Source organism: Trypanosoma brucei, chromosome 9, assembly GCF_000002445.2.
Source record: "Trypanosoma brucei brucei TREU927 chromosome 9, whole genome shotgun sequence".
Taxonomy (NCBI): Eukaryota; Euglenozoa; class Kinetoplastea; order Trypanosomatida; family Trypanosomatidae; genus Trypanosoma; species Trypanosoma brucei.
This window is the reverse complement of record NC_007282.1, coordinates 1,440,039-1,462,328: the sequence shown is the minus strand read 5'-3', so window position 1 is coordinate 1,462,328 and position 22,290 is coordinate 1,440,039. Positions and strand designations below refer to the sequence as shown.

Here is a 22,290-nt window from a genome sequence, read left to right as displayed (position 1 = left end):
CGTCACTGCGCACCCGGGCGGGACTCGCAACAACCATTAATTACAACAACAACGTAGATTAGGATCAGTTATATATCTCATTGTTGCTTTTTTACGGCAGGCTAGCCCAATGTATTCTAGCGAAAAGGAGAAGGAAGCTCCCGAAACGCTTACTTCCCTACCGGCTAATGCGGAGGAGCAACAAAGAGAGCGAGATGACAACCATTCAGCATCGGCGCAGGGGGAGGAGGATAAGAACCAAGACAATACACCCGTTGCCCTCCTTCACCTACGGCAGAACTTTGGTGTGTTGACTCGTGTGCTGGAACGGGAGGTGTTTCGGCGTGGCCTCATAAACAGTACTGTGGAGGACATGTACTCAGCATTTTCTGGGGCATCTGTGGTACTCGTGGATATTCTTAGAAGCGAGGTCGAGCCGCGCTTGCTGCGCTCGCAATTGGGTGACATGCTCTACTCCAATCTGGAGCTTAGCTACGGTGCCGAGCATGCAAGAATGCTTGCAACCGTTATAGGGAGTTCCCTGGACGACGTCTACTTGTTTCATGCCATCTGCTCACCGTCGGCTCTGGAGGCATTGGTACACCAGGCTCAGGAACTTATAAACCCCCCGTCGAATCGCACGGGCGGCTCCAACACCTACAGCGACGGCGCTCGTGGTGCCGTTCAATCGCAGTCGTACGGAAACGCTGTAGGACTCGCGCGACCATCGTTTACTGAGTTTGGCAAGGAACGCAGGGGCGAAGTTCAGCCCACTGTCGAAGCCAAATTGCCGCGGGTCTCCAACACATATGCGGATGGAGCAGCACCGGCAGGAATGAATCAGCCGGAGGAGGAGGTGATTCCGTCGGTCACTACCGGTGGGTGGTCTAACGCTCAGAGGAAGCACGTGGAGGCTGAGCGGGAGGTGCTTCCTCATCATGCTCATCACCATCAGCTTCGAGCCCGTCTGCCAGTGAATCAGTTCACTGCCCCACAACGGCCACAGGTTCCTAGTGTGCCTCACCACCATCACCACCATCACCATCACCATCATGTCGTAGTAGGAACTGGGCCAGTTGGATTGCAGCAGCAGGATCGGCATCATCAGCAGCTTGAGAACCCACAGAACGATGCGTTCCCACGGATTCCTGTGGCGACGGGGCTGCCGAAACGACCAGTCGACCGCGTTTTGCATCAGCAGAGTTTACAGGGCCACGATGAAGCTTCACACCAGCGCGGGGCATGGCGTGGTATGGGTCCGTCACCGACCCCCCAGCAGGGTGCAGCGGGCGTGTCGCAGCCGAATTATAACGTACGTAACAACTCACCGCCGGTGCCATCGCATGTTAATCACAATCAACATCCACATCATATAGGGCCCACAGGCTCTCCGACGAGTGCAAGGGTAATTGCACCTCAGCGACACAACGCGAATCAGTATATTCAGCACCCCACCATGACGAAGCAACCGATACCGCAACCAACACCGTCGATGGCGTCTCAACAGCCCTCGCCTCAAATCAGTGCGATGAACACCACCGCCCCTGCGACTCCTGCTGTCGGTGCGGTGTCACCTCCTCCGCCGAGCGCGCAGCGGCCGCTACCGCACCACCATCACCACTTGCATCTAATTCAGCACCACCAGCAGAGTCAACAGAATCAACAACAGCAGCAGCAGCCTCACCACCACCACCACCATCACCACCACATACACCACCATCACCACGACGTTATGCAGCAGCAACCAATTGTGCCCCCGTCGCCTCCGCCACCGCAACCCTCTTACAACGTGAAGCAAGAGCATACCGCTGCACCTGAAACTAAACCGATGGCACACAATGCGGAAGCGGCTCCGGCGCAAATAAAACCCCTTCACCACCACAACGTCTCCTTCCATCCGACGAAATTACCTCAGCAGCCGCCACCTCAGCCGAGCGCACCGTCTTCTGTGGGTGGAGAGGCAACGCATCAAGTACCGATTGTTCCGGCGCATCACCATTCGATATTTCATGCGCAGCATGTGGCCCCTGTGCACCATCACCATCACCACCATCATCATCATCATCATCACCATCACCATCACCTTCAGCAGCCGCCACACCGTTATACGTCGTCACCGGCGTCTGCACCGATGTCTGTTGACATGATGAATGATGAGATGACTTGGGCCTTGTCGAGTGCTAACTTGTCGCCACCACCTGCCTCAGAGCTGCGGCGCCTTCTTCGCGAACGGAATGTACCGGAATCGATTGTTAATAGCGTTTTGGAGGCGGGCATAAAAAAGGAGGAGCTACTAACGATGTCGAGGGAGATGTACGATGAACGTTTAAGGACGTATCTGGGGTCTCAGCAATCTCAAACGCTTTGGGCCGCTCTACATTCCAACGAGAAGTCGCAGCATGATAGGGATGGTCATGAGATGAATGATTTGCGCAGCTTTATCAGCAATAATTCCATCCAAAACAACATCGCACAGGAGGCGGAGGATGAGAACGGCAGCTCCAAGCGTGGCCGCGCAGCAAAACCAGCTCTGCAGGTCCCACAACCTAGGACGACGCAAAGTAGGCAGCAACAACAGCAACAGCAGCAGCAGCAGCAATCCAACAAAGGTGTGGAGCATAGAATGATTCTCTGGCTTTCAGGTGTGAGTAGCTCGGAAGTGAACCAAGTGCTAAAGGAAGTGGGGAAGTATGGTAAGGTTGTGAAGCATGGCGTATCTCAGGATAAGAGTGACATGATGTACTTCAAGCTAAAGGACTGCAAGGGGGACCTCAGTGGGATGCAGAAAATAGGGAATTACATCGTAGAGGAGTGCCATCGCGTGCCTCCTGGTGAAGCGGGTGATGGGACGCCGCCAGCACGCGGACCCCGACCTGAGGAGGCGGAAGAAGATGGTACTAACAAACTACGAGCTAAACCAAATGAGGCGGCATCTCCATACCCTCAACAGCAGACCCGTCCAACGTCCGCGCGGCAGCAGGGACCCGCAGGGAGCCAAGTGGATGAACATGAGGAGGATGGCAACTTGGAAGATAGCCGCACACACCGTAAAGGCATGCGTAATATTAGAGGTCGCGGTCGGGGCGCCAACCACGGATATCACACCCACCGACACAGCGAGGGCACCGGCCAAGTGATGTGCAGGTACTTTAATAAGGGTGCCTGCAAGTATGGGGAACAGTGCCCCTTCCAGCACCCCTCAAAGCATCCGGGTCGTTCGTGATTAACAATGGAGTAAGCATTGACATCTAGGGGGTAGGCAATGATACAAATAAGCGAATACCGAAAAGGACTAGGAAAAGAAGAAGATAATATAATATAATCATTCGAAGAAAAAAAAAAGAAAAAAGAAGGAAAATTGGGGGGGCAGGGGGAAACCAGTGAAGTAACTCCTCGACGCTAGCACAACCAAGAAGAGAATGGAGGACCGACGTCAATAATGATCAAAAGGGAAGAAAAAAGGAGATGGCTGGTGCGAGGAGCGCCACCACAGAAAATTTATACGTATATGTTTGTGTGAAAAAGGGCCAGAGGAATGAAGTAAGGAGGAAGAAACAAAAACAAAGGTATGAGAGTGTCTGAACCTCGTAAATTTTAGAGTAAACGGGATATATATATATATATATATGAAACAATTTTTAATAATAATAATAGTAATTTAATCATAAACGGACTATATGTAGGTGGGGCGCGTTTGCTTGGTTTGTTTCTTTCTCGTCCATGTCATCTCATTTCTTTTTCTTCTGTTCACCCTTCAGCTCATTTTCTGATCCCAGTAACAGCGGGATGTTATTATTTTTTTTTTGTATTACAGCAACTCCACCGCGCGATACGACGGGTGCAAAATACAAAGGAAATACAAGAAGGGGAAAATAAGGAGGGAGAAGAGGCAGAAGGGAGGTGTGAATTTGTATTTATCCCCCAGTAGTCCTTTTTAGGAGTAACCTGGGTGGCATCTGTTATAAGACGGCGAAATGAAGTGGATAGGGAGATGTGACAAGGGAATATAAGAGGTATAGTTCTGTTGCGTATATTTGTGTGTGTATGTGCTGGACCCAATGGCATGGGCGATGGTGGGCTCGTTTACATGACCTTGTTTCTTTTCTACCTGTCCGTCTTCTTTGTTTATTTATTTTTTCTTGTTGTATGTTTTGTATGTGTGTGTGTGTGTGTGTGTTTGTTTGTGTTGGAGACTTGCGTACAACTGCTGTTTCTTTCTTTCGGTTTGGATGTGTGTTTGTGTTCTTGGCTTTTGTGTGGATGATTGCGTGCATGGGTGCCTGTGGTTTCTCCTTCTGATCATCTTCCTTTCCTTCCCAGTCTCATTCCTCCCCCTCACTACCATCTTTACTGTTGTTGTATTTTTTTTTTCTTTCTTGTACCGCCTGAAGTTTCAAGTGGGCATGTTGGCTCGGTATCGTCACGGCAGGTGGTGTTTCCGTTCTCCGGTGGTTGTAGGGGGATAAGAGAAAGGTTGAGGGGAAGGGGTAGAAAGGGAAGGAAAAGGAGAAAAAAAAGCTGTAAGGAGAAGGTATGCAAGTAATATTAATATACATATATATATATATATATATATATGTATGTATATGTAACATTTAAATGTTTTGTTCTGTTTTCTTCTTGGGCAAAGCGGTGGAGGGGGAGGTAGGTAGGTGTAAAGACAAGGAAAGCAACCACATCAAGGAAAAGTGAGTCGGTGTGTGTGATGGAGGGAAGAGAAGGGTAAAAATACACCCCCTCTCCCACAGAGAGGTTGTCGAGGGGGGAAGTGAGATACATTAAGTTTTTTTAATTTATTGTTACGTAATACGAGAGTGGTTTTAACATCCCGAATGACCATACCCTATTTCGTGAAAGGAGTTGGGAGAAATGAAATCTGTATGCCACATTCACTTGAGAGAGGTAACCGTGCGGTTTTGTTGCTCCATTTTCCTCTTTTCTGGTGTTATTATGGTCTCTTTTATTGTTATTTAATTATTGTCATTGTTAACTTTACTTCGAAAAGTGAGCACACCTTGGAATATTTTTGCAGGGTTAATAGGTATCCATTCGCTTGATTCCCTCAACCCTCAACGACCAGGTGGGGTAACTCAATCAGAGAAATAAGAGCAAGTGAAAGTAAAGTAAGGGAAACGACAGATGTCGGCAGCAGTTCCTGTCAGTGAAGGAAATGGTGGAGTGGCCGCACAGAACCCGCTGCCAAGCGGTGAACTGCCGTCCACCACTTCACTAGCACAGCAACCCCTGAGCCCGGTGGGCACTTCACCACCTTCTAATGCTCTAGTCACGGCACCTGGAACAGCGGGTACTTCTCAAAATGCTATGCCAGTAAACACGGTGGATCAAACGAATCGCTACAACAACAATAATGAATATGCGAACAGCTACAACACTGGTATGGGCTACGGAGGCTTAGGAATGGGTTATGGGGGTCTCGGCATGGGCTACGGAGGCTTAGGAATGGGTTATGGAGGTCTCGGCATGCCTGGCATGTACGGAGGCTTAGGAATGGGTGGCTTATATGGTGGATTAGGTATGCCTGGTATGTACGGCATGGGGATGTCAGAAGACTTTCAGCGCAGTCAAATGACTTTCATGCTCGTAGGGCGTCTTTTGGAGATGTGCGGGATGTTTGCGGGTGTCATTCAAATGACGTTTGGGAGTGCGCTTCAGTTTATGGGAAATTACATTGGCATGAGTCAACAGTACAATAAACTGAAATCTGGTATGTATATGGACGAGGCGGGTAGATGGGTGGAGCTGCCAAAGGGCACCGACTCCAGCAGAGAAAGCGCTGTGTCAGGTACCCGCCGCAGACCCTCCAGGCACCGGAAACAAGAAAAGCAAAGCCACCCAATTTTCGGTGTCCTGAGAAGATTACTATTTCTGCTGCTTGCAGTGATGCTGGCAAAAAGGATTACTCGTTAGCGCTACATGCACGTAACCTCTCTTCACTTTGATGATCAGTTGAAGGAGGTTGTTTTGTTTTTTTCTCTCCCTCCCTTCGCAGAAGTAGCAAACTTTAAACCGGTGCGTACAGGATTGACCGTGTATTCCGCAAACCATCACGAAATACTGCGACGAGGGTTGTTGGAGGTGAAATTGGGGCAAATGTATGCATGGGGCATAGCCGGTGCTGGTTTAGTTATTTTGTGGAAGCGGTGTAGTGCACGAGAGGCTCTTTCAGCACTTTCCCCCTTCTTCGTCTGTTTCATGTAAGATTTCGAGTGTGTTTTCCTATCGCGCTTCACACGTCATATTCATTTATTAGAAATTCAATATGTCGCCTAGGTCGTTGTATGTCACAGGGAAAGGTGTATTATCTCTTGTAGGGGGCTTTACTGCCGGTTGGTGTGGCTTAGGTTTCGTTGAGGACAAGGGACTTATTAGTGAAGCGAACCTTCGGGCCCTGCACGTAGGGACACTTAAACTTCATTTATTCCTTCAGGAGTGGATTTTACCGGTGTCGTTCAGCGAGAAATACGGCTATAAGAAAGAGGTATTGGAGGAAATCATTGAACGGTATGGCAGCGGCTCCGCTGCCGAGGCGCGGTGGACGTTTGAACAGCTGCTGGGGGAATGCGAAGTTCCAGGACAGATTTCCTGGTTAGAAGAGCACATTTCAGAGGATATACCCTATTTTTACATTGCAGATTTATTCGACAGTTGGTGTAATTTGCACAGGAATCTCTTTGTTTGCAGTGCAGACGCCCACGAAACCGCAAAAAGAAGTGACGATCGCTTTGAGTCGGAGCTTTTATGCAAGGGTGTGATTGAGAAGGCAATTAGTGGCGTTCTGCCGTACGACACGGCGGTGCGTGCCCTTTGCATTCTTGCCATTGGATGTAGGACGAACACTCAGTTTATGCTCAAAACAATAAAGCCTGACTTCATTATAAATCGCTATAAGCTATATACAGACGATCTTGCACAACCGATAGACGGCAATACCGATGTCACACCGCTAGCCGAAGTAAATGCGGCAACGATAGGACTGCTAAATGCATTAAACACGGAACTTCAAGAACAGGAAAAGTTGAAATTGTGGAAGAGCAGTACAGCACGGAAGCTTCCGCTTCTCATGCAGTTAAATGCCACACCATGGTGTGACAGCGTCGATAGTCTTCGCAGAGGGCTGAAAGGTATAACATCAAACAATGCAGCTACACTCTTAGAAGAAGCGACACAATACTTCAGGTGTTCTGAGTTGAGCAAGTAAAGAAAAAGAAAATGAGACGCAAATGAAAATACAGAATAGGTGCCACAACTTAAAGCAGTTGTGTAATCATGAAACGCAACTATCGCTTCAATTATCGCGCTTCGTAAAAATTTTTCTGCGGAATACTTTCGCTAAGACTTTTTGCGTATTACCACTGCAAGGAGAGTTGACATCACAACTTCAGTTGTGAACAGGGATGATGCCAAATAAGCCTTGTTGTTTCCTTGTTGTTTTACCTTTGCTTCAACAAAGCAGTTATACCATGTGGTTTGAATACTTACGTTATGTGAGTTATCACCAACAAAGTATGCTGCCATAATGATTAGTTACCCTTTCTTCTCCCTCTCACCACCAGGATTAGTACCACCACCAATGGCTGTCCCACCAGTGGAAATGTATAGTGGTTCCTTTTGGAACAGAATGAGGAAACCCTTGCCATTACGAACGCAAGTCATTCGATTCACAGTTGTATTCGTAATCGTCTCTTTCATCCTTGCGGTTGCGTTGCAAATCACACATGAACGTATGCCGGACCCCAAGGTGACGAAGCCGCTACCAGATCTCGGTTTTGAACTTTTGACGAAGATATCATTTCTCTCTGTGGTTACGGACGTTCTGATTGCATTCCTCTCTTCACTGAGCTTCTTTACCTTGTGGAAACTGTACCTTCTTCACCGGCATTGTGTGGGGTCGGGTGAACCAGAACTCCCATGTAACATTCCCGGTGTGAGTCGCTTCTTTTTATCTGTGTGGTTATGTAAGGAGAATTGCCGTATTGAACTGCGCAACGTTCATACCATTGCATGGATCCGTTTTATTACATCATACGCACTCCTGCTACTCTTTCGCTCGCTGGTTATTGTTATGACGTCCATGCCGACGCCAGTGGACAAGTGCCAAAACCCGCCGAAAATAGAGAACCCCGTAAAGAACGTTATACTCACTGTTCTTACAGCTGGTGGTGGTTCCATACACTGTGGTGATCTCATGTACAGTGGCCATACTGTGATTCTGACGCTTCATCTCATGTTCCACTGGATTTATGGGGCAATGGTACATTGGTCGTTTCGTCCTGTGGTGACTGTGGTAGCAATTTTTGGCTACTATTGCATCGTTGCCTCTCGCTCCCATTACACAGATGACGTGTTGGTAGCTATTTATTTAACAATTGCAACATTCATAGCAGTAGGTCACAACGCTGATGGAGCTCCATGGCAGCTGCAACTTTTTATTCGCTGGTTGCCATGTTGTGGTGCCAATTCACGTGAAGTGACGGAAGACAGCCAACCGGTAATGGTGGCTTTTAAGAGTGAAGCAGTGGATGAGTTACGAGAGAGGGACGATAGTGCGGGGTTGAGTTGTGAGGTATCAACTAACGAGGTATGATTCATAGATGGATGACCTCCTCAGCCGCATAGCTGAATATATATATTATTTTTTTTGTCGGAAGACATCGTAATACGGAAAGTGTGCCTCAAATCTTAATTTTCTATTTTTTTGGTCCGCCTGGCTTAGCGTAAAGCTATTTTGAGCCCACGAAGGATCTAGTGATAGTAATGGTCGAGCAGGGCTGCTTCTAGGGGAAAAAAGGGAATTGAATAAATACCCTTCCTTAAAAAAGAAAATACTCTCCCAATAATAGTAAAATTCTTTTTACTTACTTATTCTGAACAAATAAGATTTTAATTGTCTTCAATAATAACTATATTTCTTATGGTACCGTGCAGCGAATAAACCGCACCTCAGCGAAAACATATATATGTATATGTAAGCTGTTATTTTTTTTCTTCCCCTTCAGCGATCGTATTTTTGTTACAATCATCAGCTAAAACGTATATTAATTATCACTCTTCTTCGGGCATATTGACAAGTACACCGTGCGTTCGTCAATTTACACACCGCGATACATACGTTTACATGAAACTTAGATGTGTGATGAAGTTTTTTCAAGAGAAAAATCAGTGGAGGGGTACACGATGTGTGAACGACAAACATATGAAAGACTTGCCTACATCTCAGCTCGTGCTGAAATGAATGTACAGGTGTGGTGGGCTGTAAATTTTCATTAACCGTAACACTGTTGTTGCAGGCAAACAACAGAAGGGAGGGAAGAGGGAAACAATAAAGGTGATACGTGAAAGGTCAGCATGGGGGAACAGAAACCCTGTACCGTATATGTGTGATTGGGAGTGTTGTTGTTTTTTCTATTTGTCCCTTCACAATATAAAAGACTTCCCCCGACACGCATGCATCAATAAAAGCGCTGTGTTCTCGTCCATTGTATGGGGTGCTGATTCACTTGTTGTGGTTACCACTGCTTTTTCTACTCTCCTTTTTGCTGCTCGTAGATAGTTATATTGAAATTTATCGTTGTGTTACTGTGCACATTTGACCGCAGTATCTGCCATGACAACGTGGTTGCTCTAATGAGGTACTCTTTGAGGGTTTTCTTTTACAGTTTTGATAATGTTCTTCTCTGCTGGATATGATGCTGGCGAGAGCCATAAATTCTTAATTTACCACAGAACAGGGATGATGCCAAATAAGCCTTGTTGTTTCCTTGTTGTTTTACCTTTGCTTCAACAAAGCAGTTATACCATGTGGTTTGAATACTTACGTTATGTGAGTTATCACCAACAAAGTATGCTGCCATAATGATTAGTTAACCTTTCTTCTCCCTCTCACCACCAGGATTAGTACCACCACCAATGGCTGTCCCACCAGTGGAAATGTATAGTGGTTCCTTTTGGAACAGAATGAGGAAACCCTTGCCATTACGAACGCAAGTCATTCGATTCACAGTTGTATTCGTAATTGTTGTCTTTATCCTTGCTGTTTTGTTGCAAATCACACATGAACGTATGCCGGACCCCAAGGTGACGAAGCCGCTACCAGATCTCGGTTTTGAGGTATTGCACAAGTATCCTTTTTTGTTTTCTGTCGCAGACTGCTGTATCGGTTTCTTGAATATTCTGAGTGTTTTCACCGCTTTCAAACTGTACCTTCTTCACCGGCATTGTGTGGGGTCGGGTGAACCAGAACTCCCATGTAACATTCCCGGTGTGAGTCGCTTCTTTTTATCTGTGTGGTTATGTAAGGAGAATTGCCGTATTGAACTGCGCAACGTTCATACCATTGCATGGATCCGTTTTATTACATCATACGCACTCCTGCTACTCTCCCGTTCAGTTATTATGGTAGTGACGTCGCTTCCCAATCCCGATGACCTGTGCCAAGACCCGCCGAAAATAGAAAATCGTGTGAAAGATGTCATACTTACTGTTCTTACAGCTGGTGCCGGTTCCATACACTGTGGTGATCTCATGTACAGTGGCCATACTGTGATTCTGACGCTTCATCTCATGTTCCACTGGATTTATGGGGCAATGGTACATTGGTCGTTTCGTCCTGTGGTGACTGTGGTAGCAATTTTTGGCTACTATTGCATCGTTGCCTCTCGGTTCCATTACACAGATGACGTGTTGGTAGCTATTTATTTAACAATTGCAACATTCATAGCAGTAGGTCACAACGCTGATGGAGCTCCATGGCAGCTGCAACTTTTTATTCGCTGGTTGCCATGTTGTGGTGCCAATTCACGTGAAGTGACTGAAGATGGCGTACCTGTTGCAATCGTAATTAAAAACGAAGAAATGATGAATTTCGAGGGAAAGTCATAGATAAGAAAAATCATTGATGGTGCCTCCCCCTGTGGAAAGGTGAATCAGTAAAGTGTTGTTAATAATGACGGACCTGTTGTTGAAAAGTCGAGAAGAGAGGAAAACAACTTTGTTCGTCTTTAAGATGTCATTTCTCTAGTAGTAGGTGTGCTTATCTTCCTTTCTTGTGTGAAAGGCGAGCAATTATCTATTTATTGTTGTTGCTGTTTTTGTTGTTGGTATACTACCCTTTGTCTTGCTGCTTATATGGTCAAAATAATGACACCCAGAAAGGTGGGCATGGTCTTGGATGAGGCATGAAGGAATGTCCAGCATTTCTGACAAGATTAATGGAAGGATGCGCCTTATCTTGCTAGCGGGATAGTTTTGGTAACTGCACTAATGAAACAAGCAGGCCGTACACCTATGGCCCTCATCTTAGAAATTCGTAAAGTTTCCTTTGCTTACTTCTTTGCGTAGAATATATTAAGTAGGAGAACATCAGCCTCCTGTTTATCGAATTGATAAATCCTTTCGTATTAGTGGGGTTGTACCGAACTTAACTGTTCACGCATTGAGGTCTGCTGCTTTGGCAGTTATTTTTCATTTATAATTTTACCTGTGGCTGGATGCCAAAAAGGTGACCATACTACGTACGGATATTTATAAATACCCGTATTATTTTGAATGTTTTTTTTGTTTGCTCTGCGTTCGTCAATTTACACACCGCGATACATACGTTTACATGAAACTTAGATGTGTGATGAAGTTTTTTCAAGAGAAAAATCAGTGGAGGGGTACACGATGTGTGAACGACAAACATATGAAAGACTTGCCTACATCTCAGCTCGTGCTGAAATGAATGTACAGGTGTGGTGGGCTGTAAATTTTCATTAACCGTAACACTGTTGTTGCAGGCAAACAACAGAAGGGAGGGAAGAGGGAAACAATAAAGGTGATACGTGAAAGGTCAGCATGGGGGAACAGAAACCCTGTACCGTATATGTGTGATTGGGAGTGTTGTTGTTTTTTCTATTTGTCCCTTCACAATATAAAAGACTTCCCCCGACACGCATGCATCAATAAAAGCGCTGTGTTCTCGTCCATTGTATGGGGTGCTGATTCACTTGTTGTGGTTACCACTGCTTTTTCTACTCTCCTTTTTGCTGCTCGTAGATAGTTATATTGAAATTTATCGTTGTGTTACTGTGCACATTTGACCGCAGTATCTGCCATGACAACGTGGTTGCTCTAATGAGGTACTCTTTGAGGGTTTTCTTTTACAGTTTTGATAATGTTCTTCTCTGCTGGATATGATGCTGGCGAGAGCCATAAATTCTTAATTTACCACAGAACAGGGATGATGCCAAATAATCCTTGTTGTTTCCTTGTTGTTTTACCTTTGCTTCAACAAAGCAGTTATACCATGTGGTTTGAATACTTACGTTATGTGAGTTATCACCAACAAAGTATGCTGCCATAATGATTAGTTAACCTTTCTTCTCCCTCTCACCACCAGGATTAGTACCACCACCAATGGCTGTCCCACCAGTGGAAATGTATAGTGGTTCCTTTTGGAACAGAATGAGGAAACCCTTGCCATTACGAACGCAAGTCATTCGATTCACAGTTGTATTCGTAATCGTCTCTTTCATCCTTGCGGTTGCGTTGCAAATCACACATGAACGTATGCCGGACCCCAAGGTGACGAAGCCGCTACCAGATCTCGGTTTTGAACTTTTGACGAAGGTACCAGGTATGTATGTTCTTGCAGACTGCTGTATCGGTTTCTTGAATATTCTGAGTGTTTTCACCGCTTTCAAACTGTACCTTCTTCACCGGCATTGTGTGGGGTCGGGTGAACCAGAACTCCCATGTAACATTCCCGGTGTGAGTCGCTTCTTTTTATCTGTGTGGTTATGTAAGGAGAATTGCCGTATTGAACTGCGCAACGTTCATACCATTGCATGGATCCGTTTTATTACATCATACGCACTCCTGCTGCTCTTTCGCTCGGTGGTTATTGTCATGACATCCTTTCCTGCTCCCGATGACCTGTGCCAAAACCCGCCGAAAATAGAGAACCCCGTAAAGAACGTTATACTTACTGTTCTTACAGCTGGTGGTGGTTCCATACACTGTGGTGATCTCATGTACAGTGGCCATACTGTGATTCTGACGCTTCATCTCATGTTCCACTGGATTTATGGGGCAATGGTACATTGGTCGTTTCGTCCTGTGGTGACTGTGGTAGCAATTTTTAGCTACTATTGCATCGTTGCCTCTCGGTTCCATTACACAGATGACGTGTTGGTAGCTATTTATTTAACAATTGCAACATTCATAGCAGTAGGTCACAACGCTGATGGAGCTCCATGGCAGCTGCAACTTTTTATTCGCTGGTGGCCATGTTGTGGTGCCAATTCACGTGAAATGACGGAAGACAGCCAACCGGTAATGGTGGCTTTTAAGAGTGAAGCGGCGGGTCAGTCTAGCAGGAAAGTCGTAGATGAGAGAAATCATTGATGGTGCCTCCCCCTGTGGAAAGGTGAAATCAGTAAAGTGTTGTTAATAATGACGGACCTGTTGTTGAAAAGTCGAAAAGAGAGGAAAACAACTTTGTTCGTCTTTAAGATGTCATTTCTCTAGTAGTAGGTGTGCTTATCTTCCTTTCTTGTGTGAAAGGCGAGCAATTATCTATTCATTGTTGTTGCTGTTTTTGTTGTTGGTATACTACCCTTTGTCTTGCTGCTTATATGGTCAAAATAATGACACCCAGAAAGGTGGGCATGGTCTTGGATGAGGCATGAAGGAATGTCTAGCATTTCTGACAAGATTAATGGAAGGATGCGCCTTATCTTGCTAGCGGGATAGTTTTGGTAACTGCACTAATGAAACAAGCAGGCCGTACACCTATGGCCCTCATCTTAGAAATTCGTAAAGTTTCCTTTGCTTACTTCATTGCGTATAATGCATATCTGACAGCATTTGTCCCAATTTCTCGAAGTTGTCTATTTGTACTGCCTATAATTGTGTTTTTTTGCTCCCTTGACTCTGTGTTGGAAGGTGATAGTGGTGTATCTTAACAAAATCAATTTAAGACGTTAATTCGTTACAAAATCAGTGGAGGGGTACACGATGTGTGAACGACAAACATATGAAAGACTTGCCTACATCTCAGCTCGTGCTGAAATGAATGTACAGGTGTGGTGGGCTGTAAATTTTCATTAACCGTAACACTGTTGTTGCAGGCAAACAACAGAAGGGAGGGAAGAGGGAAACAATAAAGGTGATACGTGAAAGGTCAGCATGGGGGAACAGAAACCCTGTACCGTATATGTGTGATTGGGAGTGTTGTTGTTTTTTCTATTTGTCCCTTCACAATATAAAAGACTTCCCCCGACACGCATGCATCAATAAAAGCGCTGTGTTCTCGTCCATTGTATGGGGTGCTGATTCACTTGTTGTGGTTACCACTGCTTTTTCTACTCTCCTTTTTGCTGCTCGTAGATAGTTATATTGAAATTTATCGTTGTGTTACTGTGCACATTTGACCGCAGTATCTGCCATGACAACGTGGTTGCTCTAATGAGGTACTCTTTGAGGGTTTTCTTTTACAGTTTTGATAATGTTCTTCTCTACTGGATATGATGCTGGCGAGAGCCATAAATTCTTAATTTACCACAGAACAGGGATGATGCCAAATAATCCTTGTTGTTTCCTTGTTGTTTTACCTTTGCTTCAACAAAGCAGTTATACCATGTGATTTGAATACTTACGTTATGTGAGTTATCACCAACAAAGTATGCTACCATAATGATTAGTTACCCTTTCTTCTCCCTCTCACCACCAGGATTAGTACCACCACCAATGGCTGTCCCACCAGTGGAAATGTATAGTGGTTCCTTTTGGAACAGAATGAGGAAACCCTTGCCATTACGAACGCAAGTCATTCGATTCACAGTTGTATTCGTAATCGTCTCTTTCATCCTTGCGGTTGCGTTGCAAATCACACATGAACGTATGCCGGACCCCAAGGTGACGAAGCCGCTACCAGATCTCGGTTTTGAACTTTTGACGAAGGTACCAGGTATGTATGTTCTTGCAGACTGCTGTATCGGTTTCTTGAATATTCTGAGTGTTTTCACCGCTTTCAAACTGTACCTTCTTCACCGGCATTGTGTGGGGTCGGGTGAACCAGAACTCCCATGTAACATTCCCGGTGTGAGTCGCTTCTTTTTATCTGTGTGGTTATGTAAGGAGAATTGCCGTATTGAACTGCGCAACGTTCATACCATTGCATGGATCCGTTTTATTACATCATACGCACTCCTGCTACTCTTTCGCTCGGTAGTTATTGTCATGACATCGCTTCCTGCTCCCGATGACCTGTGCCAAGACCCGCCGAAAATAGAGAACCCCGTAAAGAACGTTATACTTACTGTTCTTACAGCTGGTGGTGGTTCCATACACTGTGGTGATCTCATGTACAGTGGCCATACTGTGATTCTGACGCTTCATCTCATGTTCCACTGGATTTATGGGGCAATGGTACATTGGTCGTTTCGTCCTGTGGTGACTGTGGTAGCAATTTTTGGCTACTATTGCATCGTTGCCTCTCGGTTCCATTACACAGATGACGTGTTGGTAGCTATTTATTTAACAATTGCAACATTCATAGCAGTAGGTCACAACGCTGATGGAGCTCCATGGCAGCTGCAACTTTTTATTCGCTGGTTGCCATGTTGTGGTGCCAATTCACGTGAAATGACGGAAGATAGCCAACCGGTAATGGTGGCTTTTAAGAGTGAAGAATTAGATGAAATGAATGGTGTGCTGGAGGGCAGACAAAAAAAACATGGTGGTGTTGGTGATGGTGAAGCTTTAATGTTTAAATGTGGGGCGTATGTGTGATTGTTTCATATATATCTATATAGCTTTGTTTTACTTTATATTGAGTTCTGTTTGTTATGTTTTTTTTACGTAAATGTTTGTGACGTAGATTGGTATATCTTTTGAAGGTAATGTTTTCCTTGTTGTATTCCTTTGCTGTTTGTTGTTGCATTACTTTTCTGTTGTTGTTTCCTGTGGTTTCCTTTATCTATTATTTTTTTGTATGTATATATTTATATGTGTTGTGTATTTGGTAGCGAAGAGGGTTGACATGTGTGATTTGTTTCTCCACGCAATTGAGTAATTTTCAGGGAGCAATAGTAATTTTTTTAAAAGAAGTCAATTTTAGCATCACGTATCAGATTCTCCTTTTAAGTATATTTATTTTGTGACAAGGATGGTACTCTCCTCTTGCTGTTGCTGCTGCGTCACTTTTGTTTCTTTTTTTTTTTTTGTAACTCCTACTCCCTTACCGGTAAAAATTTCGCTGTAGTAGTCAGCCCTAAAGGGATTATGCTGATTACTTGGACACCTTCACTCTTCTTCTTCTTCACTATGCGCTATGTATTGTGTGATTCCCGTATTTATATATATTTACCTTCGGGTTTGTATCCGAATAATTTCGTTACTGCAGTTTCTTTCTTTTTTTTTTGTCTGGAAGTTAACTCCATTCAAGCCAGCACAACCAACGAAACACCAAGAGACTAGCGTTATGGTCGCAGCAGCTGCTAACCAGTTCGTCGCTCCACCTGCTCTCGGCCGTCCTGTGAGACGTTACCATCATGACCCGTATTCGGCCTGTGTGTTGGAACCCATCGCCACATGCTCGTCACCGCAGCCGCTCCTTTCATCCACCACCACCGCCAGCACCTCCGTCTCTTCACACAATAAAGCGGTAGCGGAAGAAAATGAGGTGGTGGGTGGTAACGGACTACCAAGTCTTTGCTCTCCCGATGCGATGGTGCACATTGGTTTGGTGGAGTTTAAGTACGGGGCCCTGGAGTTTTACCTCCCTTTTTCTGTGCAAGTGGGTGAGGCTGTCGTGACAGAGGGAGATCGAGGCGAGGATTTGGGTATTGTACGCGCCATTACTTCATTACCGGCTCTGCCACCGCACGTGGAGGTGCGGGTTCTCCGTCTTGCAACCCCACGTGATGTGAAACAGTACCGAGCCCTCTGCGAAAAGGAATCGGAGGCTCTCCGGAAGATGAGGTCGCTGGCTCAACAAGTGAAATGCCCAGCGTACATTAAGGACGTTATGTACCAATTGGATGGTCGCAAGATAACGTGCATCATTGTGCGGAACGTGAGAACGTATGTTGATTTTCGCCGCCTTCAGCGAGTTGCCTTCGATGTGTTTCGCTGCCGTGTTTGGTTTGCATACCTCGACGAGATAGCATTGCCCCGCGCCGCTGCCGGTGTGGCCGCATTCACGCAGTGTGGGACGCGGTGGCGTGCACCTCGTGGGGCGCGAATTCGGTCATGAGGTCCCCATCGCCTGACAGTCCCCACCGAAACTATTGATGCCGTTACCTGCGGCATCGCTCTTAATTGATTCTCTGATACTTCTGCAGTTGGTGCACGTTGCATTTCACACTTACCGCCACTATTCTTCACTTTTCATTCCTGAGTTCCTCCCCGTTGCACTTCACTGCTCATTTTGGTGGCACCTTTTGAGGGTCGGGTCGTGGAAGAAAGGGATTGAAAGGAGGTGGTAACAATTGCAGTAGTGGACAAATGGAAGGAAGAAGGAAGTAAGAGCGAAAAGGTTAGGAGAGACTGCGGTGACGGGGGAAACGGGTCGAAGTGGGAAGTTAGCGAAGGATGGGGGAAATGAAGAAAGAGAGAATATAACAAATGGAAGTGGGAAAGGAGGGGGAAAGAAATGAAATGAAAGCGGTAAGGGAAGGTACCAACGAGAGAAGGGAAGGAGGGGGTAAAGAAAATAGTGAAACAAGAGGAGTTCAATATTTTGGGGGTGGAGTTGTGGTGCAGCCGTGATGTTGCCACTTCGTTTCAGAAGACAAACACGTACTTTCGCCACGCACTGTAGTTGGAACTGTTGGTACTTAGATTACCGTACCTTTCCTCTCTTTGTTGACCATCTTTAAACTTTCATTGTTCTGTCGTGTCGCTGCGCTCCCTCAGTCACCCGTTTTCTTTTTTCGTTCCCTCCATCCTCCTTTCCTTCTTATCAGTAAATCTGCTATTTTTTTTTTTTTGCTCATCACCCATTCCTTACTTTTAACTACAGACCATCTCCCTTTGTTCCCTGATTTGGTCTTTTTTTTTTTTACTCCCCTTTATTTTGTTTTTATTTTATCATATGTGATTAAACTCATGTACCTTGGTGGAGGGCGCATCCCCCTCTGCACAGCGCCTGCTTGTAAAGAGAACCAGTGCGGTGCAATGCCCTTCCATTTCTCTCTATATATAATATATATATATATATTATTACCATTACCATTATTATTATTATCATTATTATTATTATTGTTTTTCTTCCGATTCCGTTTCCTTATTTACTCACTTATCAGGCTATTTATATCTTGATTCCTGATTTCTCCTGTGATTCTCCACGTTCCCCGTTTGTGTTGCTTTGTTGTAAGTTATTAACACCGGTTCCCGTCTCTTTTGTGGGACTGAAATGATGATGAAGATGAGGTGGAGACTCAACGTACAAGCGGCGAGACACGACACTCGCTGCCACCAATAATTGAAAAAAGAATATCATCAAAAACATATTGATTCATACATGCATGCAGTTATATGTATTTTATATGTTATGTGAGAAGGAGAGAACCAACAAATGTAAGTCAACAAATGAAGTGAGGGAATGTAAGAACAAGAAAAGAGGGAAGAATGAGAATAAGAATGGGAATGGGAATGGGGAAACAAAGAGAGAAAAGGAAAAGGAGGGACAAGCGGTCCAATTTCCGTGTGTGTGCACGTTTAACTGTTTTTCCTTTTGTTTTCCTTTCCTTCTTTCTTTCCTTCATATACATATATATTTATTTACTTATTTATTTGTATTTATATTTATATATGGTTGGCATCCACTGCGTGAGAGAGTGGGAGCAAATGAGTCAGAAAGGGGGAAGGGAAAAGGTTGGAGGGCGTGTGGTTGTGAAGAGAGGGGGACAAACAAAGAAAGGAGGGAGAAGCATTAACTGATGCTGTCGAAGCAGCCGCATTTCAAACCACAGACAACAAAGGGAAGGAAGAAGTTGATGAGACAGAAGGAAGAGACGCATGTACATCACCATATATATATATATATATATATGTAATGGGAGGAGCAACACATTCCTCCGACCGCTACGGTTGCAGCCTTATTATTATAGCTATTATTTAAAGCCTCCTTGCGGGCCTCTCGAACTTCTGTTCCACTCTTTTTATCTCTCTTTATTTCACACCTGCTTATTGGTTTCTCGTTCCTCCTTGTCCCTACTCCTTTATCATTTTCATTATTCATGCAGCTCTTTTACACGCATGTTTTGTTTGCATTCGATATTTTTCTGATATTTCCCTCCCCAAATGAGATGTAAATGTAATGCACTGCTAATCGTTGTGTGTTTGAATGTACTCAAGTTGATTTCACCGAATTTATTTTGTTTCACGTCTTTATTTTTCAATTTAATACATTTCCATTTCCACCTCTTTTTTTATTTTGTCGTTTCCGCAAAGTGGGAGCTCATCAACACGCCAAAACGTTCCCCTCACCCCCCAGATACCGACATCACTAAAACTCCCGCAATTATTATATTTACACTAATAATAATATGATAATAATAATAATATGTTGTTGTCGTAAGTGTTATTGTCATTATTTAAAGGGGAAATAAAATTTAATTTTCTCTCCTTCCCCCTTAAGAGCGTTCTGCCGCTCCATTCGTAAAACATTTTATTTATTTTACTATTTCGTATTTACCCCCATTTTTTTATATTACATGAAACGTTTTATTTCATCCATGTTGCAGACACACACTTTGGTTCTTTATTTTCTCCCCTCCGCGCCTTTTCAGTGCATATGCACGAAGAATAATAACTGATGGAATAGTTGAAGAGGCGGGGGCGTAGGTGCGGAGTTAAGGTGAAAATAAGCATGAAGCATATAATTGTAAGAGCACCAAAACGAAGAAAAGAGGAAAAATATATGCATATAAGTAATATATATATATATATATTTTTTTTTTTTACTTATTTACATAATTGAAGAGGAACCATCAAAAACGAAAACATGATATTTATTTTTTTATTTTCACCACCATCACCACCATCATCGCCTCTCCCCCACATGCATTCACACGCACTGGGAAGATTTTAACCTCAGAGAAACAAGAAGAAAGTATTACATCAGGTAACCGAGTGAAAATATGTAAATAAATAAACATACATATATAAATATTTATTTATATTTCATACTGTTGAAAAGAAGTGAGTGGAAGAAGGAAAGCGCATGCGTGTGAAGGAAGAAACATACAAAAAAAGAGAAAAAAGGGTGTGAAGTGAAGGTAAACATGCAAGAGAAGATATAAAAAACGAGAAGAAAAGCACTGAAATAGTCAATTCAGCTGATATGTCAACCCCAATTGCCTTTTCACATCGTTACCGGCTTTCTTTCTTTCCGCTTTGTTTTGTTTTTTCTTCCTGGGTTTTTTTTACTTTTTTTTTTATCGGAGGAGGGGAGAGATAAGGTGGAGAAACCAATAATAAGGAAGAGTATGGGAATAAATAAAAGGGATGCAACCGGTAACGGGAGGGTCAGTTATTTCATATAATTTAATATAATTATAAATTACCAATCTCTCATTTTTTATTTTTATTTTTAAGTTTTTTCCCTACTTTTTCTTCTTTGTGTTATTTTGGGGGGTTTATTTTATTTTTATGTATTTTATTTTTATGTATTTTATTTTTTTTTTGATCCCATCTCCACCCACCTGTCCTTTTATCACGTGAATATTGTTTCATTTCACTTCGTCCTCCATCTTTTTGCCATAAAACCTCAACAGGAGGAGGAGGAGGAGGTAACAAATAAATAAATAGAGGGGGAAAAACGTTAAGTGACGTGATGAAGGATTGGCCAAAGGGTTTAATTATATATATTAACATCAATAATAATAATAAACTAGTTCAATAATAAACTAATTGACTAATTGATTAACATATAAATACAAGAGTTTAAATATTACATCATTAATTCGTTTCGTACGTTTTTTATGTGATTATGACATCAAAGTGTGTGTGTGTGTGTGTTTTGTTTTCTTGAGAGAAGGAAATGTTGGGAAAGGAAAGTATTTTATTTTTTCTTCTTTTTATGGATAGTGACTTGATTTATTGATATAAGAAGAACATGAAAGGGAACGTTAATAAGAGTTTGGCCTTTTCCTCCCGTAAGAATGTATGGATGGCACAAGAAAAAGGAGGAAAGTAATGTAAGTAACGAAACAAAAAGAAAAACAGCAAAAAGTGGCATGAATTGTGAGCGAGCGGATTCATGAAGCAGTGAACCCGAGAGAGGAAAGGGGGAAAAAAGAAAAGATTTCATTTGGAAGGCAAAAGAAGAAGAGTAAAAAAAGAAAGTAAAGGAAATGTTCACTCGGAGATAAGTATTGTTTTTGACATCGATTTCTCACGAGGGGATAAAAATTTTTAAATAGAAAAAAAAAAAGAACAAATTAAGCAGATGGACAAGTTGGTGTCGTTACTTTTTTCTCTTTTTTTTGTCTTTTTCAAGTATTAAACCTCATTGAAAATGAAAACGAAGCAAAAAGGTACATCATATAATAGGAAGGATTACCCTTTCTTTTTTTTTTCTCACTCTCTGTCTCGTCATTTTCCCTTTTCGTGCACCCTTGAAATATATATATATATATGCAAATAGAAATGAAAATTAATAAGAAATTCTATAAAAAAAGAGGATGGACCATTTAAATAATGACAGTAATGGTCGTGACCGCAACAATGAAAACGCTGATAATGATTATGTTAACGCTGATGATAAACCGTCAGTTTTAGGAGGAAGAGGAGGGGAAACTATTATTTGTACGAATGTGAAGAAAGTGGTGATTAGGAGACATATATATATATATATATATATATATATATGTGTGTGTGTGTGTGTGTGTGTATATTTTATACACTTTGTGTTCTCTGTGTTTTCGCCCACTTCTCCTTACACGCATCACATATTCACACGGCGCAATTAACAAAAGTTTCTTCGTTTTCTCTTTTTTCTTTTTAATTCTTCAAATGCTTCATGTCATTCTCGTTTTGATCCCTTCCTTTTTCTTTGGTTCATTTATTTGTTTTGTTTCTTCGCTTTATTGTTTTCTTTTTTTTTTCCTTCAATTTTTGATTTTTTCCTCTTCTCACGGTTAAGTGACTGATTGACTTAACTCACAGAAAAGAGCAATAGCGCATTTGCACAGCAGACACAAATTGCAAACGGTTGAAAAGAAGAAAATGAATTATTATTGACCTCTTGTGCTGCGAGTGACGCTTCTTTTCGTTGTTTTATTCCTTCGAATTTTTTTTTCA

General features: G+C 43.4%; 11 protein-coding genes across 11 annotated transcripts, besides 27 other annotated features; all 11 read left to right on the top strand.

The window, feature by feature from the left end:
* Window positions 1-109: 109 nt before the first annotated feature.
* Window positions 110-3,202, top strand: Tb09.211.1070 (hypothetical protein, conserved; the record flags this gene model as incomplete). Its single annotated transcript, XM_822158.1, has 1 exon — window positions 110-3,202. One exon carries the CDS (start codon window positions 110-112, stop codon window positions 3,200-3,202), a length of 3,093 nt encoding a protein of 1,030 aa, XP_827251.1.
* Window positions 1,000-1,032: a microsatellite.
* Window positions 1,613-1,658: a microsatellite.
* Window positions 1,661-1,705: a microsatellite.
* Window positions 2,012-2,067: a microsatellite.
* Window positions 2,545-2,577: a microsatellite.
* Window positions 3,203-3,587: 385 nt separating the features above from the next.
* Window positions 3,588-3,607: a microsatellite.
* A 5-nt stretch (window positions 3,608-3,612) lies between these two features.
* Window positions 3,613-3,642: a sequence feature (AT_rich).
* A 489-nt stretch (window positions 3,643-4,131) lies between these two features.
* Window positions 4,132-4,166: a microsatellite.
* A 42-nt stretch (window positions 4,167-4,208) lies between these two features.
* Window positions 4,209-4,445, top strand: Tb09.211.1060 (hypothetical protein, unlikely; the record flags this gene model as incomplete). Its single annotated transcript, XM_822157.1, has 1 exon — window positions 4,209-4,445. The coding sequence occupies one exon, from the start codon at window positions 4,209-4,211 to the stop codon at window positions 4,443-4,445; it is 237 nt and encodes a 78-aa protein (XP_827250.1).
* Window positions 4,436-4,511: a sequence feature (CT-rich).
* Window positions 4,512-4,527: 16 nt separating this feature from the next.
* Window positions 4,528-4,570: a microsatellite.
* Window positions 4,571-5,118: 548 nt separating this feature from the next.
* On the top strand, window positions 5,119-5,907 carry Tb09.211.1050 (hypothetical protein, conserved; the record flags this gene model as incomplete). The annotated part of the gene is made up of 1 exon (XM_822156.1): window positions 5,119-5,907. One exon carries the CDS (start codon window positions 5,119-5,121, stop codon window positions 5,905-5,907), a length of 789 nt encoding a protein of 262 aa, XP_827249.1.
* Window positions 5,908-6,259: 352 nt separating this feature from the next.
* On the top strand, window positions 6,260-7,198 carry Tb09.211.1040 (hypothetical protein, conserved; the record flags this gene model as incomplete). The annotated part of the gene is made up of 1 exon (XM_822155.1): window positions 6,260-7,198. The coding sequence occupies one exon, from the start codon at window positions 6,260-6,262 to the stop codon at window positions 7,196-7,198; it is 939 nt and encodes a 312-aa protein (XP_827248.1).
* Window positions 7,199-7,516: 318 nt separating this feature from the next.
* On the top strand, window positions 7,517-8,584 carry Tb09.211.1030 (phosphatidylcholine:ceramide cholinephosphotransferase 2, putative; the record flags this gene model as incomplete). The annotated part of the gene is made up of 1 exon (XM_822154.1): window positions 7,517-8,584. One exon carries the CDS (start codon window positions 7,517-7,519, stop codon window positions 8,582-8,584), a length of 1,068 nt encoding a protein of 355 aa, XP_827247.1.
* A 35-nt stretch (window positions 8,585-8,619) lies between these two features.
* Window positions 8,620-8,640: a sequence feature (AT_rich).
* Window positions 8,641-10,059: 1,419 nt separating this feature from the next.
* On the top strand, window positions 10,060-10,878 carry Tb09.211.1020 (phosphatidylcholine:ceramide cholinephosphotransferase 2, putative; the record flags this gene model as incomplete). The annotated part of the gene is made up of 1 exon (XM_822153.1): window positions 10,060-10,878. One exon carries the CDS (start codon window positions 10,060-10,062, stop codon window positions 10,876-10,878), a length of 819 nt encoding a protein of 272 aa, XP_827246.1.
* Window positions 10,879-12,414: 1,536 nt separating this feature from the next.
* On the top strand, window positions 12,415-13,383 carry Tb09.211.1010 (phosphatidylcholine:ceramide cholinephosphotransferase 2, putative; the record flags this gene model as incomplete). The annotated part of the gene is made up of 1 exon (XM_822152.1): window positions 12,415-13,383. The coding sequence occupies one exon, from the start codon at window positions 12,415-12,417 to the stop codon at window positions 13,381-13,383; it is 969 nt and encodes a 322-aa protein (XP_827245.1).
* A 1,290-nt stretch (window positions 13,384-14,673) lies between these two features.
* Window positions 14,674-15,771, top strand: Tb09.211.1000 (phosphatidylcholine:ceramide cholinephosphotransferase 2, putative; the record flags this gene model as incomplete). The annotated part of the gene is made up of 1 exon (XM_822151.1): window positions 14,674-15,771. One exon carries the CDS (start codon window positions 14,674-14,676, stop codon window positions 15,769-15,771), a length of 1,098 nt encoding a protein of 365 aa, XP_827244.1.
* A 541-nt stretch (window positions 15,772-16,312) lies between these two features.
* Tb09.211.0990 (hypothetical protein, conserved) lies at window positions 16,313-17,236 on the top strand (the record flags this gene model as incomplete). The annotated part of the gene is made up of 1 exon (XM_822150.1): window positions 16,313-17,236. The coding sequence occupies one exon, from the start codon at window positions 16,313-16,315 to the stop codon at window positions 17,234-17,236; it is 924 nt and encodes a 307-aa protein (XP_827243.1).
* Window positions 17,237-17,579: 343 nt separating this feature from the next.
* Window positions 17,580-17,696: a sequence feature (CT-rich).
* A 394-nt stretch (window positions 17,697-18,090) lies between these two features.
* On the top strand, window positions 18,091-18,303 carry Tb09.211.0980 (hypothetical protein, unlikely; the record flags this gene model as incomplete). Its single annotated transcript, XM_822149.1, has 1 exon — window positions 18,091-18,303. The coding sequence occupies one exon, from the start codon at window positions 18,091-18,093 to the stop codon at window positions 18,301-18,303; it is 213 nt and encodes a 70-aa protein (XP_827242.1).
* Window positions 18,179-18,199: a sequence feature (AT_rich).
* Window positions 18,200-18,248: a microsatellite.
* A 206-nt stretch (window positions 18,304-18,509) lies between the features above and the next one.
* Tb09.211.0970 (hypothetical protein, unlikely) lies at window positions 18,510-18,920 on the top strand (the record flags this gene model as incomplete). The annotated part of the gene is made up of 1 exon (XM_822148.1): window positions 18,510-18,920. The coding sequence occupies one exon, from the start codon at window positions 18,510-18,512 to the stop codon at window positions 18,918-18,920; it is 411 nt and encodes a 136-aa protein (XP_827241.1).
* Window positions 18,707-18,747: a sequence feature (GA-rich).
* Window positions 18,755-18,797: a microsatellite.
* A 94-nt stretch (window positions 18,921-19,014) lies between the features above and the next one.
* Window positions 19,015-19,039: a microsatellite.
* A 483-nt stretch (window positions 19,040-19,522) lies between these two features.
* Window positions 19,523-19,550: a microsatellite.
* Window positions 19,551-19,902: 352 nt separating this feature from the next.
* Window positions 19,903-19,937: a microsatellite.
* A 184-nt stretch (window positions 19,938-20,121) lies between these two features.
* Window positions 20,122-20,170: a sequence feature (AT_rich).
* A 196-nt stretch (window positions 20,171-20,366) lies between these two features.
* Window positions 20,367-20,425: a sequence feature (A-rich).
* Window positions 20,426-20,525: 100 nt separating this feature from the next.
* Window positions 20,526-20,582: a sequence feature (AT_rich).
* A 41-nt stretch (window positions 20,583-20,623) lies between these two features.
* Window positions 20,624-20,671: a microsatellite.
* Window positions 20,672-20,841: 170 nt separating this feature from the next.
* Window positions 20,842-20,878: a sequence feature (AT_rich).
* Window positions 20,879-21,392: 514 nt separating this feature from the next.
* Window positions 21,393-21,421: a sequence feature (AT_rich).
* A 407-nt stretch (window positions 21,422-21,828) lies between these two features.
* Window positions 21,829-21,884: a microsatellite.
* An 81-nt stretch (window positions 21,885-21,965) lies between these two features.
* Window positions 21,966-22,122: a sequence feature (A-rich).
* Window positions 22,123-22,290: the final 168 nt, after the last annotated feature.